Here is a 17,059-nt window from a genome sequence, read left to right as displayed (position 1 = left end):
CGGGTTGCATAATTAAAGTCTAACCTCAATTTTTGGTTATTTAAGTGTATGTGATTCACTTATAAACCATAATATGCAATTTTGTTACTCTTTTGAATGAAAAATAGTCAGTAGTAAGTTGTCTGTGTAGGATTATAAAAGGCTGTCTTCCAAATTTTTAGGTTAGGATGTCCCTTACTCGTGTAATTTTGCCGAAATGCAGCCAAATTAAACTTCTGTGTACAATGACACAGAGTGATTTCAAGACTGTATACAAATTTCCATTCGTTCAGGGTGTAGGCTTAATAAATCGTTTAAAATTATATCAAACTGTTTTAACTTCAATTGCACTACCGACAACGGCAATTTTAAATCAATTAAACATTGTTTCTCAGGATTATATTTTATTCACAGCAACCGTGGGAATTGCCGGAATTGTGCCTCTATACAGTCTCGGTTATTTTGCAAATAAACTAGTTGGAATAGTGTACTTAAACGAGAAACAAGAGCAAGTAAAGTTTGCATATCTGGACTTTTGGGGGACCCGCAAGGACATTGTAGTACCTATGAAAGACATAGTGCCATTTTCGGAAGTGCCGCGGTCATTGACCGATCCTCTGTATTCAAAAATTCAGCAGTTTTCATCCAAAGAAACTCTAAAATTATGTACAAAATACGGTATCTTAGATAAGACAGGTTTTAATAAAATATTTATAATTTACTAGGTGTATTTATTAAGATTTAACTCCATCTATAATGCGCGTAAGCCCTATTGGCCTCGCACTGCTTATGTAAGTCTTGTTTCCTCTTAACTACTCTTCCTTTGTTATTTGCAGCATCGATTAATTCCAATGCCAACTGATAATGAAACCTGACATTCTTATCTTTTTCTTTGCTAGCCAAAATAAGCCATTTCATCGACATAAACTGACTCCTCTTTCGTGTAATTGGCACAGGAACTTGATATCTAACACCCCCACGTTTTATTGGAGTTAGATTCATTATTGGCTTACAATTTTCCACAGCTTTGTGGAAAATTACACGAGGATCTAACTCAATTTGGGCTTTTTCTTCGGGGTCCTGACACTTGTGGTACTTTTCTAGTTGAATCCTTTTGATGTTCTCAAACGCTTGTTCAACTAATCCTCTAGCGAGAGGTTTAAGGCCATCTCTCATGATGTAATTGGTAAAAAGGCTGTAAAATTGTGTGGTTGAGTAAAAATGGGGCAAATCCTAAAATCTTTACCTGACTAAGTCGTCCTGAGTGGGGGAACAAGTCTGATTATTCAGAGCTGCTCTTGTCGGCATGTGGACTAATTTTTGGGCTTCGCCGGTCTTTACCAACTCTTCTTGAACTTCCTTTTTGTGGACCGGCTGAATGTAATAGCTGGGGTATTGCGACATGCCATTTTTTTGGATTATTATGCTAAAACAGAATAAAGTTTTTGAGGTTGACAATTAAAAAATTTGAGGTTAGGTCAGCTACATTTGTAAAAAAAACAGTTAAAAACTAGATGCTAACTTATGTAATCATGAGCACAACATTTAAATGCTGTTTACCTTAAATTGGGGACACTTCCTTTTATAATTTGAAAGTTTTTTGAAAATAATTTTATTGCAGCCATTTTACCACGTGCGCATGCGCGTCAAAAATGCTATGAAAGTAGCCACAAACATTACAGTGGGACAACTAAATATCAAATACTAATACAATTAAAAATAAGACTTATTTTTGTTGGTCTACTGTATGCTCATTGTCGCCAACCTGTCAACAATAATGTTTTCCAGCTATCTTCATTAACATTAAAATGGCTGCTTTAAGTTCTATTCCAAGCAGTTTTTGAGTGAGTTTTGAGTAAAAATCAAAAGTTTATCGATTTTCCACACCAAACTATGCTTCGAGAAACATCGATGAGTTAGTTTGCCACTTTTGTAGCGTTTTTCGTGTCTCAAATTTTGTCGAATTTTTGTGCAAAATGGCAGATCAGCAGTCCAATCAAGGTACGTGTTCAAAATTTGGAAAAATTAGCTTATGTTTATCTCGCGGGGGCTGCAATTTCAGTCCGGAGACCTATGCTGAGCATAGACTTGCCCAATAGTGCAAATTCAATCGGGGGTTTTCGTCCGCTTCCCAGCCAGCCTGGGGCCACCAATGAGCGTTTGGGGACTGCAGCCGGCTCCAACCGCCCCAAGATGAGCCTCCCTACCATTCCCAAGTCCACCATCGACCCCACTATTGACAGAACCCGGTGGGTGTTATTACTACTTAATTGTTTTTGATTCATCTCTCATTAATTTGCATTGAAATTCGCAGTTTTGGCCCCAGTGAAAGAAATAAACAGCAAAGGTAACCCGAGTCACTTTTATATCATGTTTTTTTCATCGTCCTTGAGTAAACGTCAACTTTTATTCAAAAATAATAATTTGCATGGTCACATTTGTATGTATGACAGTGGTTTTATTTTTATTTTTTATAGGGATTCCCGGTTCAAGATTTGCCAATCGATGAATTCCTCCGGGAAGCTCCAAATTGGAGGCAAGACCTACGATTTTACATCTGATGATTTGCAAGACATTGGAGAGATTGGAAGGGGCGGTTTTGGGACTGTGAATAAGATGGTGCATAGGAAATCTGGTACTGTGGTTGCTGTCAAGAGGATAAGATCAACAGTTGATGAAAAAGAACAAAAACAACTGTTGATGGACTTGGATGTGGTGATGAAAAGCAACGAGTGCCATTATATTGTGCAATTTTATGGGGCCCTGTTTAAGGAGGTTGGTTGCTTTGAGTTTTTTATTCTTACGTCCTATTTACTTGAAAGATAATAAAGTAAATTTGTTTAAATGATACTCATTTTCCAAGCAATTTGGTATATTTATATAAAGATTAAAATTGCACCGTGAGTAACTTAAGGGGATTCCACCCGTATTCTTCTTATGGGAATTACAATGTAAACTCGATCTAAAATATCTCGGAAACTAACTGGAATTTTTGCTTATTTTTTTTTTAAATAAAAGATATGTCATATTCAGGGGCTCAATTTTCGCTTTTTTCAAAAAAGGTAGTTATTAATTTTTTATCGAATTAAATGTAATTTCTTTTTTGTTCTTTAATTTTTTAAAAATACAGCCCCTATCAAATAATGTAAATAAGTAATACACAAAATATTGAAAAATGTAAAAATGCCAGCGAATCGAATTAATAATTTTTAAAACTTTTATCTCTTATAAGTTCTCTCTTTCCACTGTATCTGCAGATGGGTTCGACTGAGGTAAAGGGAACCATCATAAAATAACCGCTTACCCCAACTGACAATAAATGCCACAATTGCTAAATAATCCCGATATTTACTTTATTCTTGAGGTTTTAACACAATTTTTACATAGTAGGTACCTTTCTAAGGTAATAAATAAAATTAAAAATAATTATCAAAAATGTAGTAAGTACATTTTTTTGCTCATGTCGATTTTGTCAGATAAAAATCTTTTTATAACATGTAATTTTCAATAGTAATTTGATTTTGAGTGACGACGTTATCATGACATTTTTAAGAATTGTAAATAAAAAAACAAATTTTTTACGAAATCAGTTGTACAAAAACTTGTAAATTAGTTTCCTGCTTATTGTCAAGATGTCAATAAATTGCACTAAATCTGATGATTACTTGAAAACTAATTTTGTCTGACAATAATAAATTCGTGACAAAAATATTTTGTTTTGTTAGAGAGCGAAAATTTAATAGACCGATATTTTTAATAAACTATAAAATTTGTGTTGTTTTCAAAAAAAATTTCAACATTAATATTGGAGCAGAAATCTAAAAATTGTTTTAAAGAAAATTGTCAAAATTAACAAAATGTCAAAATAAATATTCATGTAGTTATAAAATACGATTTGATTGACGACGTGTTTTATGGAATACACTTCTCTTGGCATATTGTCAATTTTAATATTATTTTGACAAATTGCTTCATAATAATTTCTGAATTTAATAAAATTTCTAATTTAATATTAAAATGAAAAACAACACGAATTTTATAGTTTCTTAAAAATCTCGGACTATTAAATTTTCGCACCCTAATGGTCGCTCGAATTTTAAACTACGACTTTAATTTTWAATTCGAATTTAATTAGGGCTGAAATAAATATAAAATAAAAACAAAATCAAAATCATAAATGTGTAAAAAAKCCAAGCACCAGATTTCGCTCAGATTATTTCTTTCACACAGTACCTGCAAACCGACCCAARATAATATCTCGTTTACTGTTTTCCCCACGTCAATTCTTTATTTTTTCCTACGTCAACAAGAAACCTCGCTTCTTCAAATTTACCGTTAGCTTTTGGGTAGAATCCCSTTAAGTTTTAATCAATTACTACATTTTAATTTAAAAATTTTATTTTTAAATTTAAATTTAATTTTTAAAATAGTTTCAAGTTTTTTTCATAGCCTAAAACAAAACAAAAATTGATAATTAGATATTTTTATTTATTTCTTATTCTTATTGAGAGTTTCCTTGCTCTATGATGTAAGTTGCAGGGGGATTGTTGGATCGTGATGGAACTAATGGACACGTCGTTGGATAAATTTTACAAATTCATCTACGACAAACTAGGCGACCGAATTCCAGAAGAAATCCTCGGAAAAATTGCACTAGCGACTGTYAAAGCTTTAAACTACTTAAAAGAAAAACTCAAAATAATACATCGAGATGTGAAACCAAGCAATATTTTGTTAGACAGAAAGGGAAACATCAAGTTGTGCGATTTTGGAATTTCGGGACAGTTGGTCGATTCAATTGCACGAACTCGTGATGCTGGATGTCGTCCATATATGGCTGTAAGTTATCCAGAAAGCTGTTTTTCCCACTTGCTTCATTTGTTAATTTTTAGCCTGAAAGGATTGACCCGCAGACGGCTAAAGGCTACGACGTGCGAAGCGATGTTTGGTCGTTGGGAATAACATTGATGGAGGTCGCCACTGGTCGTTTTCCGTATCCGAGATGGTCGAGCGTATTCGATCAGTTACACCAAGTCGTCAACGGGGAACCCCCGCGCCTTACCGAAAACCATAACGCCAATACTTTTACGTCAGAGTTTGTTAATTTTGTAAATACATGGTAAGTCYATTCGGATGAACTGATCAAATAGCTGTTTAAAATTTTCGTTTCTTTTTTTTAGTTTAATAAAAGACGAACACTCCAGACCAAAGTATAAGCGGTTGCTTGAAGATCCGTTTATTTTGAGAGCGCAGAAGGAGAAAGTCGATGTTGCCGCCTACGTCTCGCGTATAATGGATGAAATGGCGAATAACGGCATCAGCGCATTCACGACAAATCAACAGTGAAGCGCTTAACCGAGTCAGAGGCGTCTCAGGTGATGTTACGATGTAGGGAAAARTATTAGTGAGTAATCGCTTAGAAGTATCATTTCTTATTATTATGGTTAGTAAGTTTGTGCAATTGAGCGCGATTCGCGATTTRCTTGGTGATAAACTCGATGATGAGGTTCTTAAAAATAAGATCGATCAGATTTAAATCGAACTAATTCGCAGAAAAACAAGGTTCTGACAATACTATCAAATTTCGTTTGGAATTAGTTCGATTTTTAATGATCGCAAGTTATGTTTAGGTTCAAATGTAATTGAGGATAAATATATAGCTTTAGTAACTTAATGTTACATAGTTGAAGCCACTGATTAAAAAAACAGTCCATTGTATATATTAGTACATGTCCGGTTTTTAAGTTTCGAATTTAATGTGATGTCTATTTTTAGCATTTATTGGATGCATTTGAGGTGCTTTTTGCATATAATTATATTTTTTTTATTTCAAAAATTGTTACCGATTTTTAAACAATAAAACGTTGCCTGTTCTATTGTACCATGTACGATTTTTGACTGTATATAGTTAGTGTATGTTGTTAATATTTAATTTTTTACTCAATTGTTTAAGAATAAGCAAATTGTACGTTTATTTACAACACAATGTTGAATATGTAAAGTAAAATTGTACAGAAAACAAAAAACAGTTTATTTTCACTCCCATAATACACTGGAAGTAGGTCCTTCAGGCCCACTTTTAATTACGCCCTGCGGGCCCTTATTTTCTAATTACTTGTTATTTTTGCTTGAGTCAGTACAAGAATTGATGTGTGAAGAAGATGGTTAATTTGTATTTGCTGGATGCGAAAAGGCGGAAAGAATTTTTTTTTCTCTTCAATGGACAATTTTACAACTATTTAAAAAATTTGAGTCGCCGTATACCGGGTGGGGCATCCGTTACGCCCAAAAAGAAAATCCCCACTTCTAATTAAATAAAATTGTTAAATTTTTTCACACTTACCTGGGCATTAGTAAGGTACATTCTCTAATTTTTTGGTAATTTTTCATTCACAAACAGCCAATGCAATTCAACGTGGAAATGCTGCTAGCATTCGGGGCACCTTCTCAGAGTCCGCCTTAATAGACGAAATTTTTGTTTTGTAATTTTTACTTATACATGTTTATTTTATTTATTAAATTCATTAAACCACAAATTTTATATAAAAATAAAACAATTCTATTCTAATTCTAATTTTTATACTGACCTACGCAGATTCACTTCCTATAATTGTTTACAAAATCAGAAAAAAAAATTCCAATTAGATTTTGAATTAAACGCAATTTTCCATCTTAACTTTGAAAATCATTTTTATTTATGACCTGCTACTTGTGCCATCGTAAATTTAGGTGACAATGGGGAACTGCAGTTTTGGTAAGATTCCAAGGTTTACAACAAAAAGACCCTTTAAAGCGGTCGGCTACCAGTAAATGATTCTTTTGTTGGCAAATTATACCATTCTGTCATAAATCACGGGTCTGGTGTGTGTTTAAATAAAAAAAAGCGATTATTTGGATAACCAAGTCAAAATTTGAAATTGTGATATGAAAGTTTGATGCGCTGACAGGTACAGATTCATTTAGTGTAAAAATTTTATAGGTAAATTAACAGAATGTATTCATAAAACACACAAAACTGTTACGGACTCATTTATTATCCAAAAAAATTAGAAAAATTCTCAAATTATACCCTATCAATAATTAGTTAGGTATATGAAATATCACCAGTTTTAATTAATTTGAATTCGCGATTTATCAAGTGCGCATAACCGATGCCCCACCTGTATATTTTTTATTTCGGTCCTGATTGTTCTTTAATAACTTTTTTTCGACGTAGAATCGATTGGTACAAGTTTCAGCGCGATCTGCTTTCAAATGGCCGAGATATGGCGGGTTTCTGGTCCGACGAGATAAAATCTAAAAGGAAAATTTTTCGAAGAAAAAAATTTTCTTAAACGATAAAACAAAAATATTTATTATTTTTATCACAAACACTTAGTTAAATATCTACAATAACTAATACGCGGATTCGTTCAGTACAATTTTAAAAACAGGATGTTTATATAGAAAAGGCCCATGGTTTGGTTTTCTTTTTAACTGTTTTTTGAATTGTATCATACGTACGCCTCCATAGTAGAACAATACAATAAATAGAGATCAAAATTAGTTTAAAAAATGCATACATGTTTTTTAACTAGCCTATTCCCACTCCTTTGCAATACGTTCATAGTCGTAATCCTCTATGAATGGCTTATCGATGTTTTTGATCATATTTTCACCACAAAACAGACATTCAGATGCAACGATATTGTCAATTTCCGATTTGACAATTTCTCTCGCAGACATCCCAGAACCGGTACTAACATTATCAACGTTTGTTTGTGTATTTAAAATCTTCAACTGTCTTTCCAAATCCGCCAATTTATTCTTCTTGGCCGGACCTACAACATTCAATCAAATAATAATAATAATAATTTTGCATTTACCTAAAAGTGGATTCAGTTCGCTCATTAAACAATCCGTGTGAAATTTATGTTGACAGGGAAACATGTAAAAGGGTCTAACCATCAACTTTCCATTGCAAATCTCGCAGTTTTCATCGCTACTTATAAAAGTATAGCGATTTCGAAACGACTGAATTTCTTCTCGGATCAGTTGTGACGATTTTGTTGCTTCCTCCATTTCATCTTTCAAGTCTTGGATGTGTTGATTGTACTCTTTTAAAGAGCTACAAATGGCCTCTTTGAAATGATCGATTGTCACAAAGTCGGAAAAGAATGGTAAAATATCTTCGATTCGGATCAAATCGCACTGTTTTAGAAATTCCATCGCTTGTTGAATATCGTCTTTGCCACTTACCACATGTTGTGCTGAAATTAATAATTAGCTCGGGTAAAAAATACTAATTCTCAACCTATTTTCAGCCAGAGTTTTTTCCGCAATTCGACGTCCTCTTCCGGCGGCATATCCGCCAATTGTTTGGCCAATTTCAAATTGTTATCAGTCAAAGCCAACTCGACTGCGGATTCCCACAAGCCCAATAATCCCGATAAATGGACGCAAGCTTCCTTCAAATCAGAGTCATCCTGACATAATCTCAACGCGAAGTGTACATCGTAATTAACCAAGCTTAATTCCCGTCCTTGTGAATTCAAATATTGCATCAATTTTGCTTTGTCGTGCTTCGCATACAACGAAAGTAGGAAATTGTGAATTGCTCGGTCGGTATTTTTCAGTTTGTCGATGCAGAATTCGAGATATTTCATTACTTCCTTAGCGTGGAATTCGCCTTCGCAGGTGACTAAAGCCGGAAGGAGACGAACTGGAACAAGTTTTTTCCCTTGTTCGATTAGGGCCTTCACGGTGTATTTTGGGACTTCTTGCATTAGGATTGGGGCGAATTGGTAGTAAAGTTCGTATTTGTTTTGGCTTTTGAGGACTTCAAGAGCCTCGTGGAAGCTGTTTTTGTAGATGTGGTGGCGGATTAGCTGTTCAAAATCTTTGTTAACAATCGTCAACTTGATCAAATTACTTTTATCCCCATGGCTCGCCATCAGTTCATAAATTGTCGACTTATTCTTCTTGATACAATCCGAAACCTCCGTCAAGGCCAAAAACACCTCAAACTCCTTCTGTATATCCAAATAGGCCGCACTCTGTTCCAACCCCGCCAATCTCTTCTCCTCCAACTTACACAAATACAACTCTACAACCCAAAGCACGATCATCGTAATCTGAGTCTTATCCTGCGGCTTGAGCGTATCCAATTTCCGTCTCAGGAAAATCTTCAACGAATCTTGCTGATCGACTTGGATAAACTTCAAACAAATTTCCTCGAAACTCGACTGCGTTTCGGCGTATCTCTGCGCACTAAGCTCGTATTGTTTATTATTAAACAACATGTCGGCTTCTTTGATCAAGACCTGATTATAAAACGCTTCGTTGCCTCTTGAGTATTTTTTAGCGAGATCGAATTGCTGATTCTCGCAGAAAATTTGCCAGACATTTCGCTCCTCTTTTGTGACTTTGATCCGAAAAACGGCGTTTTCGGTCACAGCCCAAATCTCTCCAGTGCTGTCATCTTTGACAATGTTAACCAACTTGCCGAAAGCTTCATTATAATTATCCTCATACACAACTTCCTCGTTTAAAAGACACACACCTTTYATTGCGTCAGTYTAAGCCAACAAAACGTGAAATTCGGTCAGWGTCAAAGCTATGGGGAACTTCTCCAGAGCTGAATAATCCTCATATAAGGGTTTAGGGTATTCGATTAGGCGAGTTTTTGTTTTAAGGGTGGCCATACTGTCGTCAAATCCGGATTCGAATTGACAATAAGTCACGCCTTTTTCGGTCATCCAAGCAAAGGCGTTTGGAACTGTCAAATTTTCCGACCAGAATTTCAATTGAGAGTATCTCAAACTGTTGTCGCGTTCTAAATAAGTGTCTTTTTCAGGGATATTTAAATATCGGTTGAAAACCTGTTGAAGTAGGGGTTTTTCTTCGTGTTCGACTCGACCGGTGAAATAGTACAGTCGAGTGGGCGTTGCTGCGAAAATGACGTATTTGTCAGTACCCAATACCTTGTGATAATCCAGGCCTGTGATTGGTGTGTTTGAACCTTTACCAATGTCGAAAACCTGGTAAAAGTAAAAACAGTGATAGAAAACACAATAATGATTATACAGTGTGACCAAAATAAAGTCATGTCGTGACAACTTGACAAATTTTATATCATTTTCTTCGTCTCAGTGAGACAAATCAAATGCACTAAAAAAATTTCAAAAAGTCCCCACACTTTGAACTAAACATTTTTTTCTAATTTAAATGAATCTAAAATACTTTAACTTTAAAAAATCATTACTCAATAACTATTAGGCCGATTTCCTTCAAATAAAGACCATTCTAAAGGGATGGACTTGTCCTTTAGAATGATATGCAATTTGAAATTGAATATTGGCAAACTTTTCTTCGAACAGTGTTCGAAGAAGTTCGAAGTAATCTAAGAAAACGAGTAAATTTTTTTTTCTTCGTCACCATCGTGTAGAGCATCTTTTTATTAGTAAGAATTCAAATTTTTAAAACAATATACCGAGTAGTTTTTCAGATATGATTTTTTGAAGTTAAAGTTTGCTGTTCAGGTATTGCGCCATATAGGAGAAATGCATGTTAATCTTACTTGAAATTGCATCTTTATAAAAGTATTTGTTTTAAGACTCTTCTTTTGCTTAAAAATGGTCAATTGCACCTTCTTTGTTCTAATTAGAATAAACAAAAACTGTTTCTTTACTTAAAACAAACAAAGAGTACATGCGTACTAATTAAAGCAAATAAAGAGTTTTTTTGTTCTAAAAATGATCACTGATCATTGAGCAAAATGGATCTAGAACTTTAAGCAGTAGCTTTAAATATAAGAACTTTTTTTTTCAAATTAAATCACTTTCCATTCAAATTCCAACTTGTTTACTTTGCTCTAGCTTTCTGAACTTTTTTTGAAAATGTTCTGAGCAAATGCTTTTTCATCACTTTCGAGTGATGTTAAATTCAATAAGTCATCTGATTTATTTTGTTGGTTCATTCTACGATTAGCTTCAGTTAGTTTGTAGATAGTAGTTGTTGTGATTTGAATGGATTTAATTTGAAAAAAATTTGTTTTTATATTTAAAGCTACTGCTTTAAACTTCTAGATCATTTTTGCTCAATGATCAGTGATCATTTTTAGAACAAAAAACTCTTTATTTGCTTTAATTAGTACGCAGGTTTCTTTTTGTTTGTTTTAAGTAAAGAAACAGTTTTTTGTTATTCTAATTAAAACAAAGAATGTGCAATTGACCATTTTTAAGCAAAAGAAGAGTCTTAAAACAAATACTTTTATAAAAATGCAATTTTAAGTAAGATTAACATGCATTTCTCCTATATGGCGCAATACCTGAACACCAAACCTTAACATCGAAAAATCATATTTTAAAAACTACTCGGTATATTATTTTAAAAATTTGGATTTTTACTAATAAAAAGATTCTCTACACGATGGTGACGGAGAAAAAAAAGATTTACTCGTAGGGTTTTTCTTAGATTACTTCGATTTACTTCAAACTTCTTCGAACACTGTTCGAAGAAAAGTTTGCCAATAGATTGCCAATTTAGAATGGTCTTTATTTGAAGGAAATCGGCCTAATAGTTATTGAGTAATGATTTTTTAAAGTTAAAGTATTTTAAATTCATTCAAATTAGACAAAAAATTATTTAGTTCAAAGGACTTTTTGAAATTTTTTTAGTGCATTTGATTTGTCTCACTGAGACAAACAAAATGATATAAAATTTGTCAAGTTTTCACGACATGACTTTTTTGTCGCCCTGTGTTATTTCAATTTGCATAAATTCAATTACCAATCCATCAACTTCACGATTCCCATATAGAGGCAAATAATTGGGCAGCTTGTAATTTTCTTAATTAAATTTGATTTCAATTAACTAGAAAAATACCTGTCTCCAATACTGTTCTAAACTTGATGAAAATCCAGACGTGAAGAACTTGTCGCCTTCTAGTACGATTTCGGTTTCGAAGATCAAACCCTTGGAAGTCCCTACAACGCACCAGTAGTACCAATTGACACACTAGACCCAAAATACCTAACAGAATAGGTCCAGTGGTATTTTCAGATTCATTCAAATGATTCCAAGCGACTTCTGTGAATTCATGTCCGCGAAATTTCGTTGTAGACTTCAACTTGTTGGATTTGCGTGACAAGTAGAGTAATTCGGGGCCACCTTCGAGACTTTTCGGGGCGAAAGTCAGCAACAGGTGGTTGCCAGTTGGGTCCATAAATAAGTTTGTTAAACGACATGTTGATGTATATTTGGACAAAGAAATTTCTACAAAAGATGTTCAGGAGTTTGACTTGAGTGAAACGAACAGAAATTACCATCTTGTTGCTGAGGATTGTGTAAATTCATCCTAAACAAGGTGTTATTTCCCAAAGCCACTGCTAGTTGCTTATTGGAAATAGCGACATGTGTAATTTTATCTGGTGGAGTGAAATCTTTCTTGGTTTTACTAAAAATGGGAGCGTCTTGGGTGAAAGTCATATTGATGTACCCCAAAGAGCTCTGCAAAGACAACTTGTAAATGTGCTTGGAAATTATGTTTTATTACCATATCGGCCGTCGTGAAATTATTGTTGCGTGTTTTTGTCGATGCTTGCTCAAACTGATCGAATAACGAGGTCATTTTTCTAGTTTCAATAACTGATAATTGAGGTTATATCGGTATCAATTTGACCCGATACAAATAAACGCACTTCCTATTTACACAAGGGACAAAAATGTTTCAAAAAAAAATTAACAACTCTGCTTTATCTGTACATTTCAGTTTATTATAAAATGATTAATTTACTTTTTTTTTGGAAAAATTACTGTTTTTTGACATTTATGGCTGAAGCGCCTCTAGTGCAGTGATGCTTGTCCCTAGATTGTAGCGTCAAAATTCTCTAGAATTCCCTAAACAAAACTAACCTAAAAGTTTGTGTTAAGTTCTCGTCCTTTAAATGCATTTAATTTGTGACTAAGTTAAGTATGGACGGTCCTTCCCCTTCGAATGCCACACTCGATGATGACGAAATCGTAAAAGAGGTGAGTTTTGACTTTGTCACTTTTGTGTTTGAGGTTATGTCATTGTTGGGGGGCCATGTGTCTCACTCAAATCCTTCCAGATACCAATTTTCAACTCGACGCGTCTCCAAAACAACCTCTACTTGTTGCGTTACCCCCTTTTGTCGAAAAAATGCACAAACGAGTTGAGGATCAAACGTGGTTTTTTCAAACCAAACAACCAGGAGGTCGAATTGGAGATGGCAATTGATGTGGAATCGTCGAATTTCGATAGTGATAGGGCCGAGCTGATCGCTCAGGAAGTCGATGGGGCGCCTGAGACTCGCAAAACGACGAAAATTCATTTCGAAAATGACTTAGTAGACAAAGTTAGTTTAAAGTCGGCAAAAGCGGTGAAAGAGCCGAATAAATACGCTGCTTTGACTTATACAGGGAAGGAAATACATTTGACAACATTGCGCAATATATTTCAATTGAGGCCCTCTTTTAATTACCTTGATAAAGGTTCAAAGAAACGGAAAGACACAGATCATAATGATGTGAGCGATGAAGAGGAGGCGGGGCCGAGCACCGCCGAGTTGATCACCGTCAAATTTAAGCAGAGTGACGACCGGTGGAAGAAATCCAAAAATGATCAAGTTTCTGAAGTGAGAAGTGTGGATGAAGCTTGGACTAATTGTGAAGTGCACATGGAGAACAGTTCATTGAGTAAAGTTGAAAAATTGAAATTAATTGCGGAAAATACCGAGCCGACGGGCCAAGCGACGAATTTACCCGATTTGGAATATGTTCGAGTTTTGGTTCCTGAAGATGAGGGTCAAGGGACAACTGAACCGTCCTCACCTTCACACATCATGTCTTTGCACACTTTGAGGGCATCCCCGATTTTAGAGCAGTGCCGGGTTTTGCTCAAAGACGCCCAAATTATCCAATTTCAACAACTATTGATGATTCTAGCAGGGGGTGAAGGTTTAACGGCTGAAACTCTTTTGAAGAACTTGCCCAAAGTGGCTGTCCTAGTCAGGGGTAATTGGGTGGTGAAAAGTGAAGTGTTGTACCCCAGTAACACTTTTTCTTCGACTAGTGGAGTCCCAGCTGAGCTGATGTGCCGGACACGGGATTATGTGGTAAAAAACATTAATTTGCATTATTTTAACTGTCTTAATAATCTTTTCTAGTTGTATTTATTTACTAAAAATCAGTATGTTGAGCGGAAAAAAGTCTCCTCAGTGATGAAAATCCCCTCAGAAGAAGTGAAAGAAATCTTCATGGGCTTTTCCAGACTTAGACACAATAAAGGTTGGGAGTTGGTGCTGACGACTGATAATGATTTTATATTAAAACATAGCGATATAGTGCAAAAACAGACCGAGGCTTGGGAACAAAAATTTAAACAGTTGAGTGAGTTTTTAAAAGATAATAAACGGCAAAGGCGAAAGAGTAAAAGTGTGAGTGAAGATTGTAAAATTCGGAATGGTGTGAGTTCGGATAATGATTCAGGAACGGAAAAAAATAAATCGCCGGTTGCGGCTAGGAAAAAAATTACAAAAGTGCAAGAGAATACGTCGTGATTGGTGATATTGACGGAATTGATTTGGTTGTAATGAGGATTTTATGTAATCTCGGGACGGGAGTACAGGTTTAAAATGTGAAACGTAATTCCTATTGACTGTTATTTGTATGTTGGAAAAAGAGGAAGCAAAAATGTTAAATTAATTTAAATTATCCAAGAGGAAATAAAAAAATATTTTTTATTGCCGTTTCTTATAAAAAATAAAAATCCTGTACCCCAGGATCAACATCTACAAAATGTAATCTACAATCTACGTACACAATAAACCATAGAAAGTGGTCATCTTAAATAACCAATGAACACAAGATAATAAAACTGAAATTCATTATGTTAATCATCTGAAAATTATGCCAATTCTGACTTCCTCTCTTAATTATAGACGAAATCTAATTTTAGTTCTATCACTCAAAGTTTTGCTTAAACATCTGCTAATACTTAGTACTTATTACGTAATAATACTTAATATTTTTATGAATATCCAGAACATTTAATTAAAATTTTAATTCGATATAAATTCCAAAGTAAATGGCAATTTAATTCGAATTTAATTCCGAATTAAAATTTAATTCGATTTCTGTTATACGTATTAAAAAAAACACCATCTAGGTGTCTAGCTGATCCAAATCTGCTTCTGATATGTTTCTGTGGGGCAGGAATTTAACCGATTTTTTACCCCATTTCGTCCTTTTTCCATTCTTTGGGTTTCCATCTTTTTTAATTCCTACATACCAGTCTGGATGAATTTTTGATACGTATCCGTTGTATGAACCCTGAAGAACTTCTTTAAAAACGGTTGCRTCGTTGTTTTTATCTTCCTGTGAAAGTATCAATTCAAATGAAATATTGGTGGTAGTAAGGATTAAAATAGAGTGCAAATGTTGCATTTATAATATTATTTGCTCAAGTATACTAAATAATTTGATGTTTTAATTTATTTTAAAACTTCTTAATTCACATAAATACCAATATTGCATTTTGAACAATTTTAAAATGTCGAATCACGTGTTCACGATTAAACTACATGCAGTTATTAACAATAGTAACACAAATTTTGATAAGTAGTATATTAACCTCACTCTTGTTTTCGTAATTAAAACAATGGATACCAGTTTGATTATTGTACCTATATTGATACTTGATGATTAATAAATTTGTCCAATTTCTAGTGAGTGTTCAGAACGATTCATATCAAGAAAAGCTTTGTTGAAATACGAACACTAAGGATATACTCATTTCTTATATGAAATAAAATTGAAGATTTTTTTTCTTCAGAGGAACCCAGCTGTAATAAAACTTTTAATCCAAACAAAATAGCGGTTTTAGACAATGAAACTTAATTTATACAGGGTGCTTATTTGAAGTGATTTAAAAACTAATTTTATTTATTAAAATAAATCAAAAAAAGTAAATAAAAACCAATGCAAATTCACATTGCTATGAAAAAAGAATAAAACCGATAAATAAAATTGTCACTTTTATTGTTGTTTTTACAAGTTTATAAAAGACAGCAAAAATCTGTTCAGTAGTTTTTGGCGCAATACAAAATATTTTGAAATTAACAATAAGTAGTTTATCAAAAACGTATTTTAAAAATAAAATGTCGAATACGGTCATGGAAGAATAAAGCACATTACAGTTTTTTTCTTGGGAATTTTTGAGAGATTTTTTTGTTTCAACGTTTTTGGAAGCAAAATTCCATACAAGGGGAGGAACGAGGGACCATTAACTCTGGAATTATTTTTTTTTATTTGGAAGTACAAATTTGGAATTATTAAAATTGTCTTTGGATTTGTAATTACTGGAATTATTTATGAATTACTGGAATTTTTCTGGAATTAATGGAATTCTTTTTCGAATTATTGGAGATGATGAACTATCGGAATTAATTTGGAACTACAGAATTATTTTGGAATTACGAAAATTAAACTGGAGTTATAGAAATAAATTCAAAACAATGTATGTTTACGATGGATTACTGGAATTTTGGTTGATTTTTTTTTAATTACTCGTACTGAAATTCATTTTGGAATTACTGGAATCCTTTTAAGAATTATCGTAGATAATTAGAACTATATGAATTAATTTGGAATTACAAAAATTATTTTAGAATTATGCAAATTACGGTGGAATTACGATGGATTATTCGAATTTCGGTAGAATTTTTTTAGAATTGGAATTAAAAAAAAWTATTTTTGCGAAACAAGCAACTTACTTCCCCGTACAAATTTCCCGAATCATTAAAACACAAATATCGTTTACTCTTCGCTCCTTGAATCCTGACATGAGAAACTTCCCCACTTGAAATAACAACCAGTATATTGTCCAAGTTACCATCTGTAGTTCCCACAACTTTCCCATCATCCTGTATAGACAAATAAAAACCATTTTCGGACCTGAGTCTCATTACAGGTCCATGCCAGTTTGGCGTTTCGTCCATTTGAAATTTCTAAAAAATAAACACCACTTCAATCACCGTAAAAACTGAAATCAGTTCAAGGAAACCATAAAAAAATGAAA

General features: G+C 33.8%; 6 protein-coding genes across 10 annotated transcripts; 3 read left to right on the top strand and 3 right to left on the bottom strand.

The window, feature by feature from the left end:
* Positions 1-5: 5 nt before the first annotated feature.
* On the top strand, positions 6-704 carry LOC123004061 (transmembrane protein 186). Its single transcript, XM_044397177.1, has 2 exons — positions 6-106; positions 162-704. Exon 2 carries the CDS (start codon positions 168-170, stop codon positions 702-704), a length of 537 nt encoding a protein of 178 aa, XP_044253112.1. The 5' UTR covers positions 6-106; positions 162-167.
* Positions 690-1,675, bottom strand: LOC123004244 (28S ribosomal protein S7, mitochondrial). Its single transcript, XM_044397412.1, has 3 exons — positions 1,540-1,675; positions 1,226-1,405; positions 690-1,174 (listed from the first exon to the last, which is right to left on the bottom strand). Exons 1-3 carry the CDS (start codon positions 1,602-1,604, stop codon positions 721-723), a joined length of 699 nt encoding a protein of 232 aa, XP_044253347.1. The 5' UTR covers positions 1,605-1,675; the 3' UTR covers positions 690-720.
* An 82-nt stretch (positions 1,676-1,757) lies between these two features.
* LOC123004243 (dual specificity mitogen-activated protein kinase kinase 4) lies at positions 1,758-6,005 on the top strand. 4 transcript variants are annotated; one of them, XM_044397410.1, is made up of 7 exons: positions 1,758-1,980; positions 2,042-2,228; positions 2,294-2,326; positions 2,457-2,754; positions 4,519-4,818; positions 4,872-5,098; positions 5,160-6,005. In XM_044397410.1, the coding sequence occupies exons 1-7, from the start codon at positions 1,956-1,958 to the stop codon at positions 5,323-5,325; spliced, it is 1,236 nt and encodes a 411-aa protein (XP_044253345.1). In that variant the 5' UTR covers positions 1,758-1,955; the 3' UTR covers positions 5,326-6,005. The 4 variants fall into 4 exon arrangements, with proteins under 4 accessions (XP_044253345.1, XP_044253344.1, XP_044253343.1 ...); XM_044397409.1 differs by having other exon boundaries at positions 4,516-4,818; XM_044397408.1 differs by having other exon boundaries at positions 4,513-4,818.
* A 1,186-nt stretch (positions 6,006-7,191) lies between these two features.
* LOC123016289 (vacuolar protein sorting-associated protein 18 homolog) lies at positions 7,192-12,817 on the bottom strand. Of its 2 annotated transcripts, XM_044416596.1 has the most exon segments (8): positions 7,192-7,275; positions 7,542-7,799; positions 7,845-8,228; positions 8,273-9,998; positions 11,845-11,945; positions 11,992-12,234; positions 12,285-12,468; positions 12,515-12,817. In XM_044416596.1, coding segments are annotated over 7 exon segments (2,955 nt in total). In that variant the 5' UTR covers positions 12,590-12,817; the 3' UTR covers positions 7,192-7,275; positions 7,542-7,557.
* Positions 12,669-14,726, top strand: LOC123016290 (DNA-directed RNA polymerase III subunit RPC5). The gene is made up of 3 exons (XM_044416597.1): positions 12,669-12,990; positions 13,071-14,096; positions 14,148-14,726. Exons 1-3 carry the CDS (start codon positions 12,934-12,936, stop codon positions 14,538-14,540), a joined length of 1,476 nt encoding a protein of 491 aa, XP_044272532.1. The 5' UTR covers positions 12,669-12,933; the 3' UTR covers positions 14,541-14,726.
* Positions 14,698-17,058, bottom strand: LOC123016292 (fibroblast growth factor 1-like). Its single transcript, XM_044416599.1, has 2 exons — positions 16,755-17,058; positions 14,698-15,357 (listed from the first exon to the last, which is right to left on the bottom strand). The coding sequence occupies exons 1-2, from the start codon at positions 16,977-16,979 to the stop codon at positions 15,145-15,147; spliced, it is 438 nt and encodes a 145-aa protein (XP_044272534.1). The 5' UTR covers positions 16,980-17,058; the 3' UTR covers positions 14,698-15,144.
* Between the last annotated feature and the right edge of the window lies 1 nt (position 17,059).

This window comes from Tribolium madens, unplaced genomic scaffold, assembly GCF_015345945.1.
Source record: "Tribolium madens isolate multiple individuals breed KSU strain unplaced genomic scaffold, Tmad_KSU_1.1 Scaffold_1;HRSCAF=32;Tcas5.2_LG8, whole genome shotgun sequence".
Classification (NCBI taxonomy): Eukaryota; Metazoa; Arthropoda; class Insecta; order Coleoptera; family Tenebrionidae; genus Tribolium; species Tribolium madens.
Note: the sequence above shows the minus strand (reverse complement) of the source record. Positions and strands in the feature narration are given on the sequence as shown.

Bases quoted from the DNA above. Each gene is read 5' to 3' on its own strand.
- LOC123004061 (XM_044397177.1), top strand. From the start codon at position 168: ATGTCCCTTACTCGTGTAATTTTGCCGAAATGCAGCCAAATTAAACTT.
- LOC123004244 (XM_044397412.1), bottom strand. From the start codon at position 1,604: ATGGCTGCAATAAAATTATTTTCAAAAAACTTTCAAATTATAAAAGGA. The intron at 1,406-1,539 runs GTAAACAGCATT...ATTCTGTTTTAG, and splicing joins GGAAGTGTCCCCAATTTAAG to CATAATAATCCAAAAAAATG. The intron at 1,175-1,225 runs GTAAAGATTTTA...ACAATTTTACAG, and splicing joins ACTCAGGACGACTTAGTCAG to CCTTTTTACCAATTACATCA.
- LOC123016290 (XM_044416597.1), top strand. From the start codon at position 12,934: ATGGACGGTCCTTCCCCTTCGAATGCCACACTCGATGATGACGAAATC. The intron at 12,991-13,070 runs GTGAGTTTTGAC...AAATCCTTCCAG, and splicing joins ATGACGAAATCGTAAAAGAG to ATACCAATTTTCAACTCGAC. The intron at 14,097-14,147 runs GTAAAAAACATT...AATCTTTTCTAG, and splicing joins GCCGGACACGGGATTATGTG to TTGTATTTATTTACTAAAAA.